We start from the raw sequence: 26,332 nt of genomic DNA on the forward strand, positions 1-26,332 counted from the left end.
CAGGCCCCTAAAAGCAGAATGGGAGGCAGAGCCTTCAGTTATCAGGCCCCTAAAAGTAGAATGGGAGGCAGAGCCTTCAGTTATCAGGCCCCTAAAAGCAGAATGGGAGGCAGAGCCTTCAGTTATCAGGCCCCTAAAAGCAGAATGGGAGGCAGAGCTTTCAGTTATCAGGCCCCTCTCTGTGGAACCAGTTTCGGGTTCAGGAAGCAGACACCCTCTCTACCTTTAAGATTAGGCTTAAAACTTTCCTTTTTGACAAAGCTTATAGTTAGGGATAAGTCAGGTGACCCTGAAACATCCCATAATTGCCAATAGTCCCATGCTACAGGCCTAGACTGCTGAGGGACCTCCCATGATGCACCTCTCCTCCCTCTGCTCTCTTTCCTCTCCATCTACATACGACGAGTCCACAGTTTTTCTGACAGACCCTGAACAATAAATCACTGTATGCAGATAAAGTTTTTCCACCTGGGAGTGGCTTCACGGTTTCTTTAGTTTGCAGGCCGCTCTGGGTTATTGTGACACATCAGAACCAGCATCACCAAGCTGAACTGATCCATAACCCCACACACCACACACACAGCTATGGAGGTTCACAGACAGATTTCTAAGTACAGACTGTTTGGGTTGACACAACAGCACATTCGGTCAGCACAGGTACAGACAGAGTTACAGGTTCACTCACCCATCAAAGATAAAAGTGAGCAAAAAAGAGAAAACAGAGAGTTACCGTGAAGTTCAGTAAAAGACACATGCAGCCTTTCAATAACAGTTATCAATTTCTTCAATCACTGTCATTAATTATCATTCTCTGCTATTATCTATCAAGTGCATAGTTTCTGTTCATCAGTTATCGATCATCACTAACTATAAATAATAATTACTTGTGTAATTAGATTGTCTACTTTTATACCACAGAGGGAATTACATTTATTCAGATCGACATAGATCCAATTTGGATCAGATCCACCTGTACGGATCTGGACTAAGCTGCATCTACTGCTACCTGTATTGGGGATTTAGGGCGTGGTGGTCCAGGTGAGACAGGGCGGAGCATGTGATTCGAGCCAGCATCTGGACTTTCAGGTGGACTCTCATCTTCTGGTGGTGAGGGGGTTCTTGCGAGACGCAGTGGTCCTGAATCACTGAGGAACGTGACAGAAAACACCCGGGGGGTTCTGATTGAGTGGCAAGTGTAAGGTTTTATGAACACACCTTCACACAGGTCTTTATTACCAATTTAAATTATCTTCAGCGATTACAAATAAAATCCCATCTTTCTGTTTTAATCTTTAACGACCAAATGCAGTGAGCACAGTTTCTGAAATGTCCTTTGAAAAGAAAAGAAATGTAATAACAGACTTCAGAAACCTCTGTTTCCCAGCCTAATATTGTGACATTATATAACTCTAAGATACATAAACTACATAAAATAGTGTTTAACATAAACTTTGGGTTTCTGTCAAAGAAATCACCCCAAATTATCACTGAATATCCAACTCTTTAGACAGACTAACACACTGACAAAGACATATCTAATACAACACAATGACACGATGACCTGTTGGTCAATTCACCGACATAAACCTGAACATCTTCATAAGAAGTATGTCATTTCATTATGAAAGGCAGTGAAAGGTTGTGATTACCTCGGTGCTCCTTGGATCGTGAACATTTTGTCGGAGTGCTGTTCAGCTAGTTTGGTCATCACCTCATACAGCTCCCTGCACACCTGAAGTATAACACGAAAAAAATAGCTTTTCAGTCTATGAGTGTGCGTTTTGTTGTCCAGTAATAACTTTATTGGTTACACCGTTGATGTCTGTGATGATTAAAACAATGTTGGCTAGTCTGATTGATTTTCTGGTTTACTTAAAAGAAGGTCAATGTAGAAACTCACCAGTGAAATCTCCCGGTGAAACTTCGCCTCCAGACTTGTGACACTCTTAAAGGTGCTGATGTAGAAGCCAACTCGGCTGCAGAACAGAAAACCAAAACCTGGTTTAATACGTTTAGGAGGAGTGTTTTGGGCAGATGATCTGATGTCTTCAGCACCAAGAGGTAAAGCAATACAGGAGACTGGAATCGATTGGGCTGGAGATAATCATCTTTTTTGGAGAGTATTCTTTAATGCTGTATATACAGGGTCATACAGCACCTCCAAACATGCTATCATGCTGTATGTAATGAATTCAAACAGCTGGGATGGTTATTAGGGTGAGGCAGAAGCCAAAATGAGAGTTAGGGTGCTTTCACACTAGAGCTGTTTGGTTGGCTTTAGACGGACCAGATTTAATTTCCTCAGATAGTCAACTTTGTTTGGGTAGGTTTGAACACTCATCTGAGCTCGAGTATGGACCAACCAAGCAAACTCTGGTCCACCTGAAAACGGGGGTTTCGGTTCGCTTGCAAGTGAACCCTGGTGTAGTTTGCTTACAGCAGGAAATGTAAACGGACTTTCCAGCAAGCCAACTGGAGGAAGTGACATAGAGGGCAATGTATTGTGGGTAGAAAAAAACAAGCGAACAGCACAAAACTGAAGAAGCAGAGGTAAAAAAAGAAAAAGTCGGAAAGTGTCTTGCAGGCAGATGTGGAGTGGTGAGGAGGTGCAGGTGCTTATTGATATATGGCCTAATATACATATCATATTTTGATATAAATCAATCAATGAGCTGGGTTTTCTTCCTCGTCATGCTTTTTTCCTTCCTGGTCTGTGCTCATTTCGGGCAGTAGCGCTGCAAAGGAGCAGTTGTTGTAACAGCGTGAAGTTGTCCAGGCAGTTTGGTCCGAATTCAGAAGTCAAGGATGGTGTGAAAGTTATCAAGATTCCCTGCCCAATCGAACCACGTCCCTGGACTATCATTTCTGTTCATCAGTTGAAAGCGCTCTCAGTCACTGATGCCTCTGCAGGCTCTGAACTTATTTAACTTCACTTTATAGAACATGTGGAGACTTGCAATGTACCATCGTTAGAAATGAGTGTTGAGGCAGGTTTTTTTGGGATGGGGATGGTTTGAATCAGGGACATGTTTCAGCCTCAGATGTTTCACAACCACTGTGATGGACTGGTGACCTATCCAGAGTGTACCCTGCCTCTCAATGACAGCTGGGATTTTCAACTTGAAAAAAGCTTGGAAACTCATTAAAAACCCATAATAATCTGTTCAATTAACTTCAAATTGAACAGATTTCCGTTGGAAAATCTGTCAAGCTGGGCATTTCAACCAACATGCATGCGCCAGCAATGTGCATTCAAATAAATGTACAATGTTTATTTTTCTTTTGTATACCTGTACAAAGCCAACACAGCTTGTCATGCGTCATCTGGGTGATGTAACCAACACTTTTGTGAACCTGATGGGCCTGCTATACATACTGAACCTTGACTATCCGCAAGACTTGAAATATAGTTTTGAGGTGATTCAGCGCCTGTTCATGGGAATCGAGTCCAAGATGTGCACTCCCAGGGTCCACTCTCTCAAGAATAAACTGCTCAGTTAGAGGAAAGGCTCAGGAGGATGTTTCTGCATTTGGCCCTTAGGAATTATTCTCATTTTATTGCCATTTGTCCATACATGTTTCGCCCTTCTGTGGGTCACACAACCTTGTTTTCATGTTCTGACTTATTTCCATTGCTATGTTTGGAGGAACACTAATCCATGTGATGTTACAGAGAAATTGTCAACAGAGGGGCCATTTCAATAATGTTTGAATGTTTTCATTTTCCACATTTAGAGAAAGTTTCTCAGTTTTTACCAATGTCTTTCTGCAATTTACTGAAACAACTCTGAACATTCATTCTGAATTAACTCAGTAAAACTCGGAGAGTAATTGTTTTTCCACAAAGGAAGGCTGCTCTTCTTTTTATTTATTATATTACTATTTATGTTTGTGAACAGCCCCAAGGAAAAGTGTGTTAGAGGGTGTAAAGGCTATTTTTTTAACATGTCCCAAAGAAGGTCTTTTTTGATGTCTTAACATCCTTTGACACTTAATTTGAAACAAGGCTGGTTGAAGTTGTTTTAATAAAGGTCCTTATTGAATTGTCTTTTCAACTATTTTTCTTGTGTTAGTATTTAAGTTTGACTGGCTAATTTTCATGTAGATTCTTTGTAGATATTAGTTTGCTTATTTTTTTTTAATCTAGCCATTTCTGTAAAATCAAGTAACTTGGCTATAAAGCATGAGAAAAAAATAATAATGTTACCCTAACTGGATGAAATAAGTTCAACCAACATCTTTTTTAGTTCTCTTAAGTAATGTTTTCCAGTCCACATTACTTGTGACAGGAAGTTGAGTCAACAGACTGCATGTTGCATCAACTCGTGTTTTGAAGAGTAATAAACTTGACACTGTAAATTGACTCAAATCAACTCAGTCAAAGCAACAAGATGACTTGACTTAGTTAAATTAGTCAACTAATCACTTTTTACAGTGTACATATGATGATGACTGCTGTGATCGCTTCCTGTTTACCTGTATCATAGCTTAAAGAGGTATGTCTGATCTGACTCACCGATCCCAGAGTGTCGGCAGTTCATCCTGCAGACCGACATTCAGCTCATCAAAGACTCTCTGAGCTTTTTTCAACTCTTCTTCTGCCTGCACACAAAAACTATGAACTCAACAAATTTCACTCCTAGTCTCTGAATTGGTAGCATAAAAACATACCGGCACAGGTAGAATGAAATAATTTCTCTTACTTTTCTAACCTCCATCAGGTCTAACCACAGACTCACCTTCATCATTTTGCGGTCGTTCTTCAGCCCAGATGTCTGCAGAGTCTCTACATGATGGCGAGCGCTATCAAAATCAATGAGTTTCCGACTTCTCTTTGCCACACGAGTCTGAAAGTTGCCACGCTTAGAGTTTTATTATCCTTTCCTTTTTATTCTTTAACCTGAAAAAAATAAGTTTGTTTACCTTGAGGTCTGGAAATTGTTGCAAGTACGCATCCAGGTTCAGCAGAGTTGAGTCCACCAGTTTGTTATGGAAGTCTTCCCACAATGCATCACAGTCCTACAGGAAACACAACCACATTGACATAAAGCAAAGACTATCAGCAAAGTCACATGGGTTCCATCCATACACAAGTAGATCTATCCATTCATCCATCCATCCTGAACACTGTTACAGAGGCTAAAAGAGAACACTGTTAAAGGATTATTTCTTCCAATCGTCATAACCCTCGTGTTATTTAAAACCATTGTTTCTGATCTTAATGCCTCTCAGACCATCTGCTTGGAAGCCTCTTTTTAATTACATAATAATTTTAATAATCAGGTCACCACCACAAGGAATCTCATCTCAGCTGCTGCTTCTGATCCCTCTCTTCCTGTTATTTGTTCTGCTGTTTTTGATCAGTTTGAACCTGTGACTTTGTCAGTGATAGAGGTGGGGGGTTAGCAATAATAAGCCCTCAGGTTCTCCCAGTGATGCTTTCCCTCCTAGGTTTTAGGTTTTCCTAAATACATAGATCAGTCAGTTCTTGTCATTATTAAAAGCACATCTGTCTTCTGTGGCTTCTGCAAATTTTAAACACACAATAGTGCAGTCTATTAAGATTAATGCTTCACTGACATCAGGCACATTTCTTACCACATTCAAGCAAGCTCAGGTTACACCGCTGCTCAAGAAACCTTCCCTCCCTCCAACTCATGTGGAGAACTATCTGCCGGTCTCTCTCCTCCCATTTCTGTCTAAAATCATTGAAAAGGTCTTTAAGCAGGTCACCGATTTCCTCTCACATAACTCCGTTGGTCCCAGGATTGTCATCTAGCAGCTCCTACACCACGCCTAAGACAATCCAAACTCTGTTCATGTGTCGTCCCACGATGGTGGAATGACCTACCGAGCGCTACCAGAACAGGGGCGTCCCTGTCTATCTTCAAGAAGCTCCTGAAAACCCAGCTCTTCAGAGAGCATCTCCTATCCCAGCACTTACCTTGTACTTCCCTCCCCCCTCTATCTCTGCACTTTATCTTTCTGCACTTCCTTCTATGCCTGCACCCTATCTCTACTCTGTCCCCTCTGACAGAGTCGGACTCCTGGGTTCCTTCTATGGAGCTTATTGTTAGCTTTTTATAAAGCTGTTATATCTTCATTTGTAAGCCGCTTTGGATAAAAGCGTCTGATAAATACAGAAACAGAAACACTTAAACATTCAGATACCACCGTACAAGTCTTATGGAGTCCAAGGCTCAAAGGGATGTGTTGACAGAAAATGAGGGACTTACTGCAAATTAGATTGGTGGTCATGTTATGATTGATGTGTGTAAAAATGGGTGTAATGTATTATTGCATAATATTTTGGTAGTTTGATTAACAATTGCTTGTGGGACAATGTTTTAACACTGAAGCTTCTGAGGAACAGGAAGATGCTCATCTACTTCATGCTCATCTGCGCTGAAAACACAAAGACTAATGACCACTGACAATAATAACTATACAGCCCTTATCTTTGTAATGCTACAAAGTTCTTTACAGGCAGGGATAAAGAAGGTTAGGCTATGTGGATGGTAGAAACACTCTAATAGTCTTACTGTACCAGAGTTCAGAATGAGTTCCATAAAATGGGGTTTGATAAGAGAAGGTCTGATCACCCGTTGTCTCAAACTGTGACCTGGGACGAGTTAGTGGGGCACTATCTGTAGATCTCAGCGAAAGTGAGATGGAAATAAACAAAGTGGTAGGAACCACCATTGGTAAGTTACAACAGGCCTTCTTCACTCATCGGGTTTCCTGAAGTGGGCTGGTCTTGTACTCTGAAGTATCTGTGCTGCTGGTCAACCTGTCTCAGTGTTTCACCTTTGCACATGGATGTCCCGGAACACAACTAGACCACCAAATCCAAACTACTTTAAATGCAGATTGTTATGTTTATGTCTTGATGATGGTGGCCATGTTTGAACTAAAATTAATTTACATTATTAATGCAGGAGTCACCACATCTGCCCCCTTCCTGCTAAAGCTAATGCCCCCACCCAGCTGCAGTGTAAGCTAGGTGGACACACACACGTTTCATAGTTATATTTTAGTTGCATTTGTCAGCCTCATTCAGCTGTCCTGCTTTATGTAGGTATGAGTGACCTTTCCGATGGTCAGGACGTCATCTTTTCCATGCCAGTCCGGCTCGTAGACTTCATGCAGAGACTGGCTCAGGTTGATGGAGGCCTGCTGCATCCCTGTGTAAAGAATATCAAATGATCAGCTTACGGACATCCTCCTAATGAACACAAGCAGAGACTAAGGAACCACATCAAAATAAAGCTTAGTGTGTTTGTGTTTTTCAAAGAATGATTTTTATGTATGATTTACTGGCAGACCAAACTGAACACAGACTCTTTGTCACCTTTAATAGAAGACATGTAGGCCTTCATCTCCCTCTGCAACCGAGATCCTTCAGACTGACAAAAGAGACAGTTCTTGTTAACAAAGTACAGAGGCATTCGACAGGGGGGATTTTTATTTGCTGGAATTGCTGCTGAGTTCATGCTGGTCAAAGATAAACATCAGTGTAACAGCTGAGACTGAAAGATCAGATAAAAATTGTAAACTAACTTCCTGCGACTTTTTCTCTAACATCATTCATCTGAAACCTTTTGTGAGCAAAAATAATAAAAAGGATTCTCTCTAAATGGAAACATCCCTCACCTCCTGTCTCTTGAAGTTGATAACCACTTGTTCAAACTGCTCATCTCTGGTTTCATCGGCTTTCCCCAGCCTCTGCAGAACCTAAGAAATTAATTAAATCACATACATTTTTAGCTGTTGATATTACATCGATTAAATGTTTATGAACCAACGATTAAGGTCTAAAAGGATTTTTTTTTTTTTAAGGTTATTGTCTTTGGACTTGAGCACATTAGGAAGAAACTGTCTAGTTATATAGTTACTCTAGTTACTCTAATCCTACAGTGAGGAACCTTGGAGTTATTTCTGACCAGGATCTGTCCTCTGACTCTCATATAAAACTGGTTTCTGCCTTCTTTCACCTTTGTAATGTTGTTAAAATCAGGACCATCCTGTCTCAGGGTGATGCAGAGAAACTAGTTCATGCATCTGTTCCTTCAGGACTGAACTACTGTAATTCTTTATTATTGGGCTGTCCCACAGATTCTCTGAAAAACCTCCAGCTGATCCAAAACCCTGCAGCCAGAGTTCTGCTGAGAACTAACAGCAGAGATCATGTTTCTCCAGCTTTAGCTTCTCTTCATTGGCTCCCTGTTAAATTCAGAATAGAATTTAAGCTTCTTCTCCTCACATATAAAGCTCTTAATGACCGAGCTCCATCACATCTTAAAGATCTCACAGTTGGATATTTCCCCAACAGAGCACTTTGCTCTCAGGCTGCAGGTTTCCTGGTGGTTCCCAGAGTTTCTAAAAGCAGAATGGGAGGCAGAGCCTTCAGTTATCAGGCCCCTAAAAGCAGAATGGGAGGCAGAGCCTTCAGTTATCAGGCCCCTAAAAGCAGAATGGGAGGCAGAGCCTTCAGTTATCAGGCCCCTAAAAGCAGAATGGGAGGCAGAGCCTTCAGTTATCAGGCCCATTTCTGTGGAGGTTATTCTATTACGTTTTGTTATATTATTCAACTACCAATTTTCTACACCCTCTTAATCCTACTCTGGGTCACAGGTGGGCTGCAGCCGTCATTGAGCGAGAGAAAAAGTATATACTGGACAGGTCACCAGTCCATCACAGGACCATACAGACAAGGACCAATCCACACTCCTAGGGACAATTTAGAATCACATGTTTTTGGGTGGTGGAAGGAAGGAGGAGTACCAGGAGGCAACCCAAACATGTATGCAAACTCCACACAGAAAGAACCAGCCGGGATTTGAACCAGGAACCCTCTGCTGTGAGGGGATGGTGCTAACCACCACACCACTTTTCAGCCCAGCACAGAAATAGTACTGGTGAAAGTTACCAATGATCTACTCTCAGCCTCAGCAACATGCCCCGAAACAGGGTCTTCCTTATGTAGTTTCACAGGAGCCAGTTAATCAGCTGAACAGACACCTGATACGCTGAGTCTTTGTAAGAATTTAACTGTAAGCTTCAAATTATTAAAAAGAGATATTAACATGGAAACTGAGAAGTTGTTTATGTTTATAGATAAAATATAAAGTTATAATTGTTTGTATTTTCTTAGTCGTTTGAAGCTTACATTTAAAGACAATAGGATGTGGTGACAGTTCTTCTTCTGACCGCTTGGTGATAGCTACTACAAGAAATTCTAGTCACACCAGACTGAATCTACCCATCTATTGGCTCACCAGTCACTCTGCTGGTCACCAGTCATTCATTCTATAGACCACTTCACATGTTCCATATAGAAAAACTATTTCCCAGTTGTCAATAAACCTTCTAACTCTTCAATATCTCTGTTTTGGGGATCAGCTTCTTGAGTCAATGGGACATTCAAGAAACTTAAAATGTACTGAAATGTACCAAATTCTGGTAGTTCAAAGGCGGAGTGACAGCAACTTCCCAACTGCAGCTATTATGGGACATTCACACAGAGCCACTGTCAGTTCTCACTATCACAGGACTACTAGCTTTTTTTCACACTTTCAGAAACAGTGTCAGTTCTCTTAGTTTCAGAACCAATGACAGTTCCCACAGTAACAGAACCACTGACTTTTCTCACACTTTCAGAAGGACTGACAGTTCCCACAGTAACTGAACCAATGGCTGTGTCTGAAATCACTCCCAAACCACTATATAGTGCACTCTAAAGTGACCACGCCATTTTGTAGTGGTGTCCGAATGTTTAGTCATTATTAATGTTCACTGTATAGTGCACTGAATGTATTCCACAATTCAAATGTGGTGAACATACGATGGTCACTAAACGGAGAAAGATATCCCATCATCCAACGTTTCGCCTCCACAGCTGGTTGGGAGTGAGTAAAAGTTTTTTTCTCCGGTAAATTGCTCGTAGTTAGCCGTTGGATGACAGGCACGAAACAAATTCATCAGTTGTGGAGGAGTACAACAGTCATAAAACCAGTTTATTCTATTGTTTATGTTATTACACATTTAAAAAAAATTTATTTGAATGGCTTCCTACATTCATTGAAAAAAAATGAATAGCATATAATTAAACATTCCAGTAGGTTACACTGTAACCAAGAGAATAAAATATGAAAATGTGTTTATATGGTAAATAAAATATAAAATAAAATTTACAGGACAGTAATAAAAAGCCTCTAATTTAACAAAAATGCAATAGTAAACGGACAAGTATTGTGTGAGACGACATTACTGTGGTACGTTTTAATTGTGCGATGTTGATGACATAATTACCGGTGCCAAGAGTAGTGTCCGAAAGTGTCTGAAAACTTTTTCTGTTGAACTCACTATATACTCTATGAGTGAATGATTTTGGACACAACCAATGACTTTTCTCACACTTTCAGAACCACTGAAAGTTCCCACAGTCACCGAAACAATGACTTTTCTCACACTGTCAGAACAAATGACAGTTCCCACAGTATCAGAACCACTTTCAGTTCTCATTCTTTCAGCACCACTAACAGTTTCCATAATTTCAAGATGAATAACTTTTTTCACACTTTCAAAAACAGTGTAAATTCTCACAGTTTGAGAACTACTGACAGTAACAGAACAATTGGCTTTTCTCACACTTTCAGAACCACGGTCAGTTCTCACACTTTCTAAACCCCTAACTTTTCTCACACTTTCAGAAACAGTGTAAATTATCACAGTTTCTGAATAACTGATACTTCTCACAGTTTGAGAACCACTGACTTTCAAAACCAATATTTCTTAGTTTCAGAACCATTGACAATTCTCATGGTATCAGAACCACGGTCAGCTCTCAAACTTTCAGAACCATGGTCAGTTCTCATGGCTTCAGAACCACGGTCAGCTCTCAAACTTTCAGAACCATGGTCAGTTCTCAATTTCAGAACCACTGGCAGTTCTCATGGCTTCAGAACCACTGTCAGTTGTCACCAAAATGTAAAAATAAATTAAGTTTATATGAATAGAACAAAATATGATAACAGAATATACTTTGCATCAGTCACATGTACTACATACTATAGATGTGCTATACCACATCTAATGTATAGTACAGCACAGTATAGTGTTGTTTGGTCAAAACTTGTAAACATGCGTTTTTTTCACTGCATGTGACGTCACATAATGTAGGTGTTAATCTGCTGAAAGAAGCTTCAGCCATTAAAAACGCTCTCCCTACGTCTCACGTGATTTTACCATTTTTGTGGATTGATCGTTTGAGGATTATCACACGATCGTCGATCAAATGACATACACCCTGATGCGGTCACAGACAGACACACGGCACAGGCCTACAGCCTCCAACCCGTCACACATCTACCTCCCGCTGTCCTCCCCTCGATCTCCACCTCCCCTGTCTCTGCGTCCCTCGACCCCCGCGGCCGCTTCTCCTACCTTCTCCTGTGCTCTGTTCAGCCGCTTCTGCACGTTTTTAGCAAATATTCCCGTTTTGATCTCCGCCATGATGACTGTACAGAGAGCGGCGGATTACCAGAGAAGGTAACTGGAGGGGGAGGGGTGCGTGTGTGCGCGTGTGTGAAAGGGGCGGGGCTGAGAGCGCAGCAGTCAGATGATTGGACATTTTTCCTAATTTCCTGTGTTTAATCTTAAACACATAAACCGTGGTAACTGTAACTGAGCTCACAGTCAGTATTCATGTCTCAGTCTGTCAGGCTGCAACAGCAGGGTGGAGCACATTAAACATACTGTAGTTAAAGTTCACTCCCAAATTAAATGAATGCCTTGTGTACAACAGGGAGGGATGTAAAGTGTTAACTTTTAACAAGAACATCCTCAGTACTTTCACTAATTTAGAAGAATCCCTTCTTAGAGGTTGAACTGCATCACTGAAAGAGGAGAATAAGAAAAACTCCAGATTTCTATTTACCACCAGCTGACTAAATCACTTTGCACTTCTTTCTTGAGCCATATTGAAGTTTTATGCATCAATATGGCTGTGTGCCCTGGGAGCCTTTAATCATTGAAGGGTTGGACGCCGTGTTTGTTCATTTCAGTCAGGTTCTGAAGCTGGTGCTTGGAAGAAGCGTGTCTTTCACACCACTGTTCATCTCTCAGTGAACCTCCCTGTTGAGACTGCTGATTGACTAGTGGACATGCACAGAGGTCCAAATTGACCTAAGACATTGGGACGCAGGAAATACAGAGGGGGGACCCCCATGAGAATGTTTCTTTTCAAATTTGGTTGGTTCAAACAACACGTTAATCACAGTTTTCTGGTCAGTTTTAGATTGACAAGGCATTTGTTTTCATTTCCTACATTGTCCTTCCTCATTCCAGATTCTTATTACACTCTTATATTTATCCATCCATTTTCTATACCCGCTTAATCTGTCAGTCGGGTCGCGGGGGGGCTGGAGCCTATCCCAGCAGTCATCGGGCGAGAGGCTGGGCACACCCTGGACAGGTCGCTAGTCCATCACAGGGCCACACAGAGACAAACGAGACAAACAACCATGCACACTCACTCCTAAGGACAATTTTAGAGTCACCAATTAACCTAGCATGCATGTTTTTGGATGGTGGGAGGAAGCCGGAGAACCCGGAGAGAACCCACGATTACACGGGGAGAACATGCTCATGTTTATCCATCCATCTTCTATACCCGCTTAATCCATCCGTCGGGTCGCGGGGGGGCTGGAGCCTATCCCAGCAGTCATCGGGCGAGAGGCAGGGTACACCCTGGACAGGTTGCCAGTCCATCACAGTTATATGACATTTTTGTCTCTTTTTTCCTTTTAAATCACATTATTTTTTCTCAACCATCTCCAGTTGACTCTGAATCAAGCTTCCACCCTCAAAGAAACCCTTTAACATCTTGAGACTTTTAGTATATTTTCATCATACAGTCACAACAACACATTTTGCTTCAGCCTCTTTTCCTCTAGTTTAGAATTATGATCACAAAGAAAGGCAACTCTTCTATATCGTTACCTTAGCATCCCAATGCCAATCCCGGCCAGGTCTGTAGGATCCCGGATCCTCTCTCAGGCCTTTTATGCTATAAAAATTGTCTTTGCTTTGAATTATTAAATACCCTCTAAAGTTAATCCTTATCATTTACACCAAAATTAGAAGTGAAATTCACTGTTGTGAATCAGATTTAGTCTGGGGAATGACACTCTGGGTCTCCAAGGTCGGTCCCCTCATCCCTGAATTCATCACTAGAGGTTCACCATCCACCAGCATAAACAGACAAACCAACTACAGGTTCCTATTGCTGACACTAAATTTGCTGAAACAAAGACATATAGTGACTGAAGACAAGAAAATAATACAGACAAGAAAAATAATTGTATTTATTTCCTGGCTTGGAAAGACCAGACAGTCATACAGAGTGACAAACAGTCTGCAGCGTGTGAGATACTGACTGATGGAAGGCAGTCATTTATAATCATATTGTCCTTATTGTGAAGGCTGAAGCTGTCCGGTCTGTTATATAGTTAGATGTAGGCTGCCTGAAGGTCAACTGTAAACAATGAAAATTAGAGAAAGGACCTTAACAAGACAGATGGTGCAGTGTGAAACAGAATAAAAACAACCTCCCAAACAGCATCATATAAAATTTGCTCCACTAATTGCAGTTTACTAAATGGACACCAAGGGGCATTAGAGTATTAATCATGAAATCACTGTAGTTCAAACATTCAAACTTCTCATATACTCCAAATAGCAGCTCAGGTTATCATAACAGATGATTGTCCTTCAAATGATTTGATTATCTACTGTTATCTGCTGTTAACATTCTACACATAATTAAACTAAAAGCCAAAGGAAATGAAACAGTGAGAACACTAGGTATGCAGATAAAAACAAAATAAAACAGAAAATCGCAGAATAACATAGAAAACCCCCAATAAAACTGAAAAACCAAAAAATGAAATAGAAAGATCACAATAAACAGAAAAATACTGGATTAAATAAAACGGAAAGAACCGAAAGAAAAAACACCAAATAAAACAGAAAAATAATAAATAAAACAGAAAAAAAAACATTCAATAAAGCAGAAAACTTCTTAACAAAACAAAAGAATGTCAAACAAAATTTAAAAAACACAAGATATAACAGATAACCAAATAGTAAAACTGAAAAAAATAAGACTGAACAGAAAAAACACAAAGAGAAAACACAAACCCACATAATAAAATGGAAAAACCACAAATTAAAACAGGAAAAAAAATTAAACACAACACAGCAAAACAAAACATACAAATCTTTAGATAAAACACAAAAAAACACAAAGCGGAAAAAACCCCACAAAAAAGTCAAAAAGAAAAGCCACAAAATAAAACAGAGAAATCACAAAACAAAGTTAGCTCAACAAAACAGAAAAATCACAGAATAAAGCTGAAAACTGCTAAACAAAATTTGCTAAATAAAACTGAAAAACACCAAAAAAAAAAGTAACAGAAGAGGTCTCAACCCTGGGTTGTCATGTTTCTGGATGACTAATAAATTCGTCCATATTTCTAGAAATGAGAGCCGCTCCTTCCAAAGTGGGATGGATGCCGTCTCTCCTCATCAGACCAGGTTTTCTCCAGAAAGATTGCCAATTATCTATGTAGCCCACGTTGTTTGCTGGACACCATCTAGACAACCAGTGATTGAATGAGGACATGCGGCTAAACATGTCATCACTGGTCAGATTTGGCAGGGGTCCAGAGAAAACTACGGAGTTTTGCTCCACCCTCAGGATGTTGTCTGTGGTCTACCCACAGCTTATAGTTCACTGCCACCAAGGTAAGTGAAAAATGAAGTCACGATTAAGAATTGATTCCAGTTTAAATTCTACATCCCATATTGGAAATATAACACAGCTGGCGTTTCTTCGCCTGAAGAATGTGGCCAGAGTGCGACCGTTCCTCTCAGGCTGGTAAAGAGACACTTATCCATGCTTTCATCACTTCCATAATTGATTATAATAAAGCCTTCTTTCGTGGTTTCCTACAAAGAACATTGATCCTTTAAAGCTTTTGTAAAACTCAGCTGCACATCTCCTGACGGCTTCCTGTGTTTCCCGACTGATTTTAAGATTCTTTAACTGTTTTTTGAGGCTCTTAATGTTGTTAGTCCAATATCTTTATCCGATTTTCTTTGGTTTATGGTCCTCCTGGATTCCTCAGGTCTTCAGACGCTGGTCTTTTATTAATGCCTAAAGTTATGACAAAAACTTAGAGAGAAGACCATTGAGATTTATGGTCCTTGTCTGTGGAGCAGCCTTCCTGGGGACCTTAAGGAGTGTTGATACTTTTAAAAACAAACTTAGGCTTTTACCTGAATCTGATTAATTTACATACATCTGGGAGGAGAGCCCCCAAGAGAACATCCGCCACCTTATCAGGAGCATGTCCAGGCGTTGTAGGGAGGTAATACAGGAAATTCTTGAGGAATTTCCACTAAAGTTGAATCAGCCTGTAATGTGATTTTCCACTTTTATTTTGAGTAGGATTCCAAATTCAGACCTCCATGGGATAATAATATTGATTTACATTGATCATTTTTGTTATTTGTCACCCTTATCAGGAGCCTGAGCTTGTGCGCGAGGCTGAGAGGTTTCGGCTAGATATAGTCAGACTCACCTCGACGCACGACTTGGGCTCCAGAATCAGTCTTCTTGAGAGTCTTCTTGGTCAGATGATTGGACTCTCTTTCACTCTGGAGTTGCCCGTGGTGGGAGGCACAGAGCGGATGTGGGCATATTCATTGCCCCCCAGCTGTGTGCCTATACAATGGGGTTTACCCCAGTGGACGAGAGAGTGGCAACCCTCTACCTTCAGGTGGGGGGACGGGTTCTAACTGTTATTTGTGCTTATGCACCAAACAGCAGTTTAGAGTACCCACCCTTTTTGGAGTCCCTGGCGGTGGCACTTGAGAGTGCCCCTGCAGGAGACTCCCTCGTACTGCTGGGGGACTTCAATGCTCACGTGGGCAATGACAGTAAGACCTGGAAGGGGGTGCTTGGGAGAAGGGGTGGAGTTGTCGACTTATCACCACCGGGTGGTAAGTTGGCTCCGCTGGTGGGGGAGCATGCCGATCAGACCTGACAGGCCCAAACGTATTGTGAGGTTCCATGGGAACGTCTGGTGAAATCCCCTGTCAGAAGGAGCTTTAACTCCCACGTCCAGCAGAGCTTCAATCATGTCCTGGGGGAGATGGGGGACAATGACTCCAAATGGGCCATGTTCCATGCCTCCATTGTTGAGTTAACTGACCGGAGCTGTGGCCGTAAGGTGGTAGGGGCGGCAAACCCAGCAGTGAGGGAAGCCGTCATGCTGAAGAAGGAGTCCTATTGGGTCTTTTTGGCCAGTGGGACTCTGGAAGCAGCTGATGGGTACCGACAAGTCAAGCACAATGCAGCCTCGTGGTTGCTAAGGCCACCGTCAACAACGTGTATGGTGGGGTGGGGATGGGGCTCTGCTGACCTCAACTAGGAGCATTGTGAGTTGGTGGGGGGAATACTTCGAGGTCCTCATCAATCCCGCCAACACGCCTTCCGATAAGGAAGCAGAGTCGGAGAGCTTGGATGTGGGGCCTCCCATTTCGGAGGCTGAGGATGCCGAGGTGGTCAAAAAGCTCCTCTGTGGCAAGGCCCCAGGGGTGGATGAGGTCCATCCGGAGTTCCTGAAGGCTCTGGAGGTTGTAGGGCTGTCTTGGTTGACATGCCTCTGCAACACCACGTGGACATCAGGGGCAGTGCCTCTGGACTGACAGATCAGGGTGGTGGTCCCCCTCTTTAAAAGGGGTCCTCTGGGAGTATGGAGTGCTGGACCCTTTGAAAGGGGCTGTTCGGTCTCTGTATGACCGGTTTGGTCCGTATTGCTGGCAGTAAGTCGGACGTGTTTCCGGTGACGGTTGGACTCCGTCAGGGCTTCCCTGTCACCAATTCTGTTCATAATTTTTATCGACAGAATTTCTAGGTGCAGCCAGGGTGTTGAGGGGGTCCGGTTTGGTGACCTCAGAATCCAGACCCTGCGTTTTGCAAATGATGTGATTCTGTTAGCGTCGTCGGGCCATGAGCTTCAGCTCTCACTGGAGCAGTTTGCAACCAAGTGTGAAGCAGCTGAGATGAGAAACAGCAGTGAGGGACGAATGGAGCGGGAGATTGACAGGCAGATTGGTGTGGCATCAGCAGTGATGCGGGCTCTGCATTGGCCTGTCGTGGTAAAGAAGGAGCTGAGCCAGAAGGTGAAGCTCTCAATTTACAGGTCAATCTACGTTCCTACCCTCACCTATGGTCACGAGCTATGGGTAGTTACCGAAAGAATGAGATCGCAAATACAAGCGGCCGAAATGGGCTACCTCTGCAGGGTGTCTGGGCTCTCATTTAGGGAACTGCATTAGGCTGGTTTAAGTCATATTTATCTCATAGCTTCCAGTTTGTTCTTGTAAATGAAGAATCTTCCTCACACACCAGAGTAAGTCACGGAGTTCCTCAGGGTTCTGTGCTTGGACCGATTATTTTTACTTTATACATGCTTCCATTAGGTAACATTATCAGACAGCATGGCATGAATTTCCATTGTTATGCTGATGATACTCAGCTGTACTTATCTATGAAACCAGATGAAACCAACAGGTTGGTCAGACTACAAGCCTGTCTTAAAGACATAAAGACCTGGATGAGTCAGAACTTTCTGCTTCTAAACTCAGACAAACTGAAGTTGTTCTCTTTGGACCTGAGCGCTTCAGGGAGAAATTGACTAGTTATATAGTTACTCTAGATGGTATTTCCTTGGCTTCTGGTCCTACAGGGAGGAACCTTGGAGTTATTTTTGTCCAGAATTTATCATTTGACTCGCATATAAAACTGGTTTCTAGGACTGCCTTCTTTCACCTTCGTAATATTGTTAAAATCAGGAACATCCTGTCTCAGGGTGATGCGGAGAAACTAGTTCATGCATTTGTTACTTCAAGATTGGATTACTGTAATTCCTTATTATTGGGCTGTCCCACAGATTCTCTGAAAAGCCTCCAGCTGATCCAAAACCCTGCAGCCAGAGTTCTGATGAGAACTAACAGCAGAGATCATGTTTCTCCAGTTTTAGCTTCTCTTCATTGGCTCCCTGTTAAATTCAGAATAGAATTTAAGATTCTTCTCCTCACATATAAAGCTCTTAATGACCGAGCTCCATCACATCTTAAAGATCTCACAGTTGGATATTTCCCCAACAGAGCACTTTGCTCTCAGGCTGCAGGTTTCCTTGTGGTTCCCAGAGTTTCTAAAAGCAGAATGGGAGGCAGAGCCTTCAGTTATCAGGCCCCTAAAAGCAGAATGGGAGGCAGAGCCTTCAGTTATCAGGCCCCTAAAAGCAGAATGGGAGGCAGAGCCTTCAGTTATCAGGCCCCTAAAAGCAGAATGGGAGGCAGAGCCTTCAGTTATCAGGCCCCTAAAAGCAGAATGGGAGGCAGAGCCTTCAGTTATCAGGCCCCTAAAAGCAGAATGGGAGGCAGAGCCTTCAGTTATCAGGCCCCTAAAAGCAGAATGGGAGGCAGAGCCTTCAGTTATCAGGCCCCTAAAAGCAGAATGGGAGGCAGAGCCTTCAGTTATCAGGCCCCTAAAAGCAGAATGGGAGGCAGAGCCTTCAGTTATCAGGCCCCTAAAAGCAGGATGGGAGGCAGAGCCTTCAGTTATCAGGCCCCTAAAAGCAGAATGGGAGGCAGAGCCTTCAGTTATCAGGCCCCTCTCTGTGGAACCAGCTGCCAGTTTGGCTTCAGGAAGCAGACACCCTCTCTACCTTTAAGATTAGGCTGAAACTCTCCTTTCTGATAAAGCTTATAGTTAGGAATGGCTCAGGGGAGCCTGAAACATCCCATAGTTCTGCTGCTATAGGCTTAGACTGCTGGGGGAGCTCATCTGTCACACCTTTCCTCACTTTGCTCTCTTTTTCCCCCTGTTTAATTTCTCAAATGATTTTATGTCCATGTGACATTATTGTGGTTATTAACTTGTGTTTCCCTGTTCCAACAGGTATCCTTTGAATGGTGTTATCGTGTTTTTCCCCCCTCTTTTCCCTCTTTTCTGTCTTCTCAAACCCCAGCTGGTCGAGGCGGATGGCCACCCTTCCTGGTTCTGGTTCTGCCAGAGGTTTCTTCCTGGTTCTGGTTCTGCCAGAGGTTTCTTCCTGTTAAAGGGAGTCGTTCCTTTCCACAGTCCCTCAGGCTCAGGACGGGAGATTGGACTGAAGACAAGTTTCGGTGCAATCTGCTGGTTTCCTTAGCTAGGATACTGTTTTTGAATTGGCTCTATAGGAATTAATTGTATTATTTTGAAAATTATTAATTGGATTTCATTGGATTATGATTACAATGAATTGAACTCCAATCAGCTTGAATTGGACCATATTATTTAAGTGCCTTGAGATGACATTTCTTGTAATTTGGCGCTATATAAATAAAATTGAATTTAATTGAATTGAATAGATGGAGTGAGAAGCTCGGTCATCCGGGAGGGGCTTGGATTAGATTCCACTATGTAATGAATAACAATTTTCAACTGGAATATTTCATTCATTGAGACCTAGCAAGTGTTATTTTAGTGTCCCCTTTATTTTTTGAGCAGTGTAATTGGATGATAAATAGAATCTTATTGATACTTACCATACCTTACGTCTACCAAGTCCTAACCTCTTGTTTTATTTATTTATTTTCATATTCTAAGCTCTTTGCCTTTTGGTTATTGTTTTCATTTTTATGGAGTTTTATTATACTTTATTATCTATTCTTACTGTAACACTTTTACTGTTCACCATACTTCCAGGGTTACCATTTATTGTTATTTGTGTTCATGTCGATGTGTATGCTGGTGGCTATGGGGACTTGTGTGGCTATGTGGTGGTGTGTTTGCCATTTTTATTACCTATGTAACATATTTTTTTTATGAAAAGTGATTGAGAGATATTTTAGCTCAGGATGACGCACCAACAAACTCTGTGAAAAGGGTGAATCAGAGGACCAGTTCCAGGTGATGAGGATGCTGTAACACCTGCCTCTCAGCAGCAGAGGGCGTGCTGATGTCAGTGAGTGTGTGTGTGTGTGTGTGTGTGTGTGTGTGTGTGAGTGTGTGTGTGTGTGTGTGTGTGTGTGTGTGCGTGCGTGTGTGGGGGTGTTTGTGCGTGAGTGAGTGAGAGGAAGAAGGTCTGATAACACTCTCCATCTGCCTTGCACAGGATCCTGGTTGTAACATCAAACTATTCACAATCTATAAATTCATTTCACACCAACAGAGTTTCTCCTCCACGTGAGGTGGTGATGATGATGCTGTTCTGATTCATCTGTGTGTGTGTGTGGTATGAATGAATCAGGGACACTCTTCCTCTTCTTCCCTCCATCCTCCTCCTCTTCTGTCGTGACATTCATTCAGGAGGAAACACCACAAACAGTCCTGAGATATTCTGAGATTTTACTCAACGTCTGTGTATGTGTGTTCTACAGTGTAAGTGTACGTGTACTACAGTGTGTGCATGTATCTGCCAGTGCTACACTGTTTGTGCATGTGTTACAGTGTGTGCGTGTACTACAGTGTGTGTGTATCTGTGTGTGCTACGGTATGTGTGTGTGTGACTCACAGGGAAATACCTCTCTGGATGGAGGGAGGGATTAAACGGGCAGAGAGGTATAATTGCTGTCAGGGAGCAGAGAGAGAGCAGAGTGACCTGACACAGTGTTCATTCAGCTCAGACAACCAGACCTTCAATGCGAGAAGACCAGAACCACTGCACACAGGACCAGAGAACCAGAACCACAAGACAGAGGACCAGCATTTCACACCAAAAGGCCTCAACTAATCAGAACCATATCATCTAGACAAGATTGGGAGTCTTTCACTTGCTGCTCAGTTACTGCTGGCTGTTGGTTCTGTTCCATCTCCTCAAATGCCAGAAAGAGTCTCCAACTCATCTGTCAGACTCTGACCTTCAGTCAGAGAGACTCTGCCATCAGCTGATTCTACAGAGTCAGAGAGGCTCTACCATCGGCTGAAGCGTCAGCATCCCATAGAGACCATTATGTTCTCTCAGTTTGCTGTGTTCTTATTTGTTCTTGTCCTACTTCTCGTTGACATCTCTCCGACTGGCTCTTCACCTCTGGAGGTGGCGCCACAGCTCCAGGAGGGGGCGCCATCTTCTGATTGTCCATCTTGCTCTCTTTCTCAGATGAGGAGGAACACATCTTTATTTGAAGATCAGGGTGACATGGTGGAGGCGGTTAAGCGACACATTCTCAGCATGCTGCACCTGAGCACCCGGCCCAACCTGACCAAGTCAGTTCCTCGTGCAGCACTGCTTAACGTGATCAAGAAACTGCACTTTGGTCGAGTGGCTGAAGATGGCAGCGTAGAGATCCAGGAGAAGAGCCAGGGCTCCAGGGACTCAATTTCATCTGAACCACCATCTGAAATAATTACCTTTGGAGAGGCAGGTAAGAAATATTTAATTTGCCTGTCTACATTTGTACAGAATCAGCTGTGACACAAAGCCAATGTCTGAGCTTCTAAACAATTATATTGAAAATGTTTGCAATTAAAAAGTGAAACTTTCATAAGACAAAACACAATTTAAAGTTTGACTTATTGAAAAATTCCCCAAAGGAGGCTAACATCAGTAATGCCACTTTGATCTTATGACATATAATAAAATACGTACACTGTTCCATGAAGAATGCTCTGCTGTTCTCTACTGCGATATAGCTCCAGTTGTGCTTACTATTCGTTCCGAAAGAGAAATAGTTTAAATCTTTCACAAACTGTTTCTTTCTCACTTTGCTTTTCTACTTCCACAATTTCCTTCTTTTCTACTTTACTCGTATCCTCTGATGGTTACAGTTAGCAGTTCAATTTACATGGTTTAGTTTACAGGATAAAAAAACATAGGTTAAAAAATATATACATTGTTTCACACTTGTTGACCCCAGTTTCCGTCCTGGGTAGCTTCATTTTTTGAAGCTTGGATTCTGAAACTATTACATATTAAACACGTGGACAAACTTTCATACATAAACATTTCTGGTGACCAAAGACCAAACAGATGAGTAATGATGAGGTCCAACTAGTCTCAACATCTACTGAAGTGATACAGAGAAGTTGTAGTTACATTTGTGTTTGTGTATTGTACCTCCTGTGCAACTTATGAAGTTATTCCTGTGGTGTTCTGGCACCATCGTCTCCACAGAGATGCCTGAGACGAACCTCCAGTGAGTCCAACACCCCTGAAGCATTACAGTTATGGGGCCGTGCTTATATCACAATTTCACACAATGACCCATGCTGCAGCTTTGTATTCTAATTTATGTCTTTGTCTCATCTACACTGTTGAAAATGAAAATATACAGTTATCACATTGACATTTTCAGAGGAGATTTTCAACTGAACAATCAATTGTATCATAGATCAAGCTGAGTCTCTGAATGGTTGTGTTTAATTATGGAAAATTGATGATGATTAGAAAGTATTTGAAGTTTACAACTTGGTCTGCTTATGTTAAAGTGATTCGACTTGTGACCAATAACACTGGCCCTTAACTTTTGGTTGGTTACATAAATTACATAATAGCATTGTGCTATAAATAGCTTTTAGTCTTTTTTTCTGAGAAATCTATCATTAAAAAGGCCTCTCAACGATTCACCCAAATTAGTGAAGATTAACAAGGCAAAGTGGTGGGGTGATGGAGGGCATACCAAATGGTCCCAGGCCGTAAATAATGTCTTCATTCAGACAAATGTGGGCCTCTTTAATTATTCTGCAAAGAGGGAAGTACAGGATAGAATGGGGGGGGGGGGGTGTCTATAAAGGCTACCTTGTTAATGACATTCCCTGAAATCAGGCCTGTTCTTTTTTTAGTGTCTTTATTCATATGAAGTATATTTAGAGGAAGCCATTTTCTTTGTTCATTGATTCAAATAACAGCAACACAGAGCAGGAGAGTGTGATGGGGTGAGTCAGCACGGTCACTCATTTTTATATTCATAATTATTGTTTATCACTATGGAGAGTCTATATGTTGTTCTGTCTACAAACTTCTCCATCAGTTCTTATTTTTCTTAATGTTGTGTGTGGAATGTGTGGATCTTATCACTTTCGACTTAATGTATGCTTTGCTCTGCTGCAGGAGACTCCCCAGACACAGTGGACTTCGACATTTTGAAAGAAGATGGTGTCTCAGCTGTGGTGGAACAGGCAAACGTTTGGATCTTCTTGAAGATGTCAAAGGTAAACCGGGGAAAGAGCAAAGTGTTACTGCGGCTGCTGCATCATCATGATGGAAAGGCTGAAGAGTGTGTTTCAGAGAAGATGGTGGATACCCGTCGAAGTGGCTGGCACACTCTTGGCATTCCTCACACTGTTCAGGGCCTGCTGGATGGTGGAAGAAGTTTGCTCAGACTGCGCATTTCCTGTCCACTGTGTACTGAGGTGGGAGCCTCACCCATCCTCCCCCCTGCCAACGGAGAAGGAGCCACAGAACAAAATCAATCTCACAGGACATTCCTCGAGGTGGTGCTACGACATCAGATGGAGGAGCCTCAGCGGCGAGTCAAACGAGGTCTGGAGTGCGATGGGAATATTCACATATGCTGCAAACATCAGTTTTATGTGAACTTTAAAGACATCGGCTGGAGTGACTGGATTATTGCTCCATCTGGTTACCATGCCAACTACTGTGAGGGCGACTGTCCAAACCACATGGCGAACATCGGCAGTTCATCACTATCCTTTCATTCAGCGGTTATCAGTCATTACCGTATGAGGGGCTACAGCCCTTTTCAGAACATCAAGTCATGCTGCGTCCCCACAAGGCTGCGAGCCATGTCCATGCTCTACTACAACGAGGAGCAAAAGATCATCAAGAAGGACATCCAGAACATGATCGTGGAGGAGTGTGGGTGCTCTTGAACAAACAAACTGCTCCTGCACAGAAACATCAGTCCTGTTACAGACCAAGTGCTGTGTTTAGTGAAAGACTGGGTTTCTGAGTGAGGAGTGGGCTTTTCCACATTGGAACAAGCCGAGGAAACTATGCAACAGAACCTTCATCCATCATCATCTGTGTATGGTTGTTTTTCTTTTCTTATGGAAAGCTTCAGGTTGATCTTACAAATGTTCGTCTGGAGGTTCATCTAAAAATCTCTGATACTTGAAATTTTGTTCATCCAGGACTGTAGCCAAACCTTAACATTATTTTTATCATTACTATTAATAATACTATTATTGGTGTAGCAGTAATAGTAAATAAGATGAATGCAAATATAAATGCTCAGTGAAGAAACTTCAAACTTTCGCCTCAGCTTCGACATTTGAGCTTAGAAGAATCGGACAAAGCCAAAAACAACTCTGATGATAAAAGTTTGCCTAAGTTTGGTTAAATCTGTAATGAACTGTGAGACAAATCAACATGGCTGATGTAAAATTATTTAAATGGTTGAAGAAAAATGTTGCTTCATTGTGAACTTTATATAATTTATTTGTTTCTTTATTAAACAAACTGTGTTTGGAATGAAGTCTCTTGCTATTGAATTCCACCACAACAGATTTTTAACATGTGAACTCTGCTCTGTGGATTGTTCTCCTCTTCATTTTAAAGCTAACAAACCATGACTCATTAGGATGTTTGGAATGAATAGGACTTTATGTTGTTTCTTGGAGGACAGTCAGAAATGAGCTGAACTACAACAAAATAAATCTCAAGGCTCAGCTTGATGTTTTCATGTCTTCAATTGTTTGATTCCATATGTCCTGTTCTGACTGTGTTTCACATGTCTGCCTGCCTGACTTCTAACAGCAAGTTTGAGGACAGTCAGCTTCTGTTTCTCTTTCTCCTCATTTGGTTTTTGGAGACCAGGATCAGGTCTGAGCTTTCACACTTTCACAAAGGCAGTCACGGTTATGTAGGAACTCGACACTCTCCTCTTTGTTTACAGGTAAAAACTGGAGTGACAAGAGTCAGACTAAGAGGCTCCTCCATTTCCTCCTCTGACCCATTCTACCCTCCGATTGGCTGTTGGAACTCAACTGGGTGATAAGTGATGTTGGTAAAGTTAAACCTTTGCAGGGCAGTCACAGTCAGTTGGCTCAGAGACACTCTGTCTGTTAGCTGACCTACAAACTCACTGCCAAGACAACAACTTGATTTAAGAAACACAAAAACAACCACTGAGCCTAACACAAAGCTTTCTGAGTAGTTACACTCTAACAGAAACATGAAATCAGCCTAAAATTCCATATCAAGCTGCAACACAATTATCAAAACTGATCTCAGAGCAGCGGAGAGGAAAAAACTGTGATGTGCATGTTTGACCTGTGATTTGCTGACAACCAGCCAGCTGCCCTCAGTGAGATCGTGCTGAAATACACTCTGCTGATTACTGAGGTTATCACAGCTGTTATCATAAAGTAATCAAAGTGATGAAACTCTGGTTAGTGACTTGCTTCTGCTCAGAGGTCATCAACACGTTTGGAGCTTTAATCTGACCAGAAAATGCATGGAGGGTTTTAAACTCTCAAATGTTTCAGAAATAAAACAACAATACAAAAATACAGTTTAGTTTGACCAACTTTGGAAAGACAGGCTGGGGTAGGGTAATTCAACATCCTGTCATGGTCACAGGGTTTTGGTTCTGTTTTAGTGTACTAGATCAATGCTTATTTTCCAAGTTTCTGGTGTTTGTTGGGTTCTTCTTTGGTTTTCTGTTTCATCTCCTTTTTGATTCCTGTCCTGTATTCTTGTTAGATTTCCTCGTTCTGTTCCCTTGTTTTTTTCTCAGTCACTCTCCCCATACCTGGTCTGAGTATTTGCTTTGCACTTCCTGCTACTGCAGCATCCTTAGTTTCACTAAAAAAATCATTTCCTTTAACATCCTTGGTTTAATTCTTCATTGTGTCTTCTTCATCAAACACGCTGACACATTCACACAGTTCACACAACTGGATTTCTGTGTCAGCTCTCACAAATAAACTACACGCTATCACCAAAATTAAATTCCGGAGAGAAATATATATCATAACTCACTGGACTGAAAATATCCCTGTTGAGTTGTCAGGTCTGACAAAGTTCACAGATGGATGTTGCCACATATCAGGGACACCGATACGCTGGGGCTGAAGAAACATGAGTCCGGGCACTTTCAGGCAGGTTCTGTCATCAAGTTTGTGAAGAAACATTTTCAGTGACAAAGCATGAATGCAGTTTCACAAAGGAAGCACGTTACATATAGTCAATATTGTGAATAAAATGTTGCTTTGTGAGATTTGAAAACAACTGCATTGTTTTTCATTTGC

At 41.9% G+C, this 26,332-nt stretch overlaps 2 protein-coding genes across 4 annotated transcripts in view; one reads left to right on the plus strand and one right to left on the minus strand.

The window, feature by feature from the left end:
- The window catches only part of amph (amphiphysin), a 31,111-nt gene extending 19,530 nt beyond the window's left edge, over positions 1 to 11,581 (minus strand). For all 3 annotated transcript variants that reach the window (XM_072363303.1, XM_072363302.1, XM_072363301.1), the window contains exons 1-10: positions 11,446 to 11,581; positions 7,654 to 7,734; positions 7,352 to 7,406; positions 7,090 to 7,184; positions 4,924 to 5,019; positions 4,740 to 4,847; positions 4,517 to 4,602; positions 1,901 to 1,976; positions 1,650 to 1,732; positions 1,007 to 1,145 (exon numbers count right to left, since the gene is read on the minus strand). In XM_072363303.1, coding sequence (XP_072219404.1) covers positions 1,007 to 1,145; positions 1,650 to 1,732; positions 1,901 to 1,976; positions 4,517 to 4,602; positions 4,740 to 4,847; positions 4,924 to 5,019; positions 7,090 to 7,184; positions 7,352 to 7,406; positions 7,654 to 7,734; positions 11,446 to 11,514 — 888 coding nt within the window. In that variant the 5' untranslated portion in view covers positions 11,515 to 11,581. The remainder of the gene's footprint in view (positions 1 to 1,006; positions 1,146 to 1,649; positions 1,733 to 1,900; positions 1,977 to 4,516; positions 4,603 to 4,739; positions 4,848 to 4,923; positions 5,020 to 7,089; positions 7,185 to 7,351; positions 7,407 to 7,653; positions 7,735 to 11,445) is intronic.
- Positions 11,582 to 20,699: 9,118 nt separating this feature from the next.
- inhbab (inhibin subunit beta Ab) lies at positions 20,700 to 24,741 on the plus strand. The gene is made up of 2 exons (XM_072364079.1): positions 20,700 to 21,483; positions 23,169 to 24,741. The coding sequence occupies exons 1-2, from the start codon at positions 21,072 to 21,074 to the stop codon at positions 23,948 to 23,950; spliced, it is 1,194 nt and encodes a 397-aa protein (XP_072220180.1). The 5' UTR covers positions 20,700 to 21,071; the 3' UTR covers positions 23,951 to 24,741.
- Positions 24,742 to 26,332: the final 1,591 nt, after the last annotated feature.

The sequence above is a fragment of the Leuresthes tenuis genome, unplaced genomic scaffold (genome assembly GCF_036924035.1).
Source record: "Leuresthes tenuis unplaced genomic scaffold, fLeuTen1.0.hap1 SCAF_14, whole genome shotgun sequence".
Classification (NCBI taxonomy): domain Eukaryota; kingdom Metazoa; phylum Chordata; class Actinopteri; order Atheriniformes; family Atherinopsidae; genus Leuresthes; species Leuresthes tenuis.

What these genes read in the sequence shown, in the direction of transcription:
- inhbab (XM_072364079.1), top strand. Translation starts at nt 21,072, where the DNA reads ATGTTCTCTCAGTTTGCTGTGTTCTTATTTGTTCTTGTCCTACTTCTC. An exon ending in AATTACCTTTGGAGAGGCAG is followed by an intron (nt 21,484 to 23,168) that starts GTAAGAAATATT and finishes GCTCTGCTGCAG; the next exon opens with GAGACTCCCCAGACACAGTG.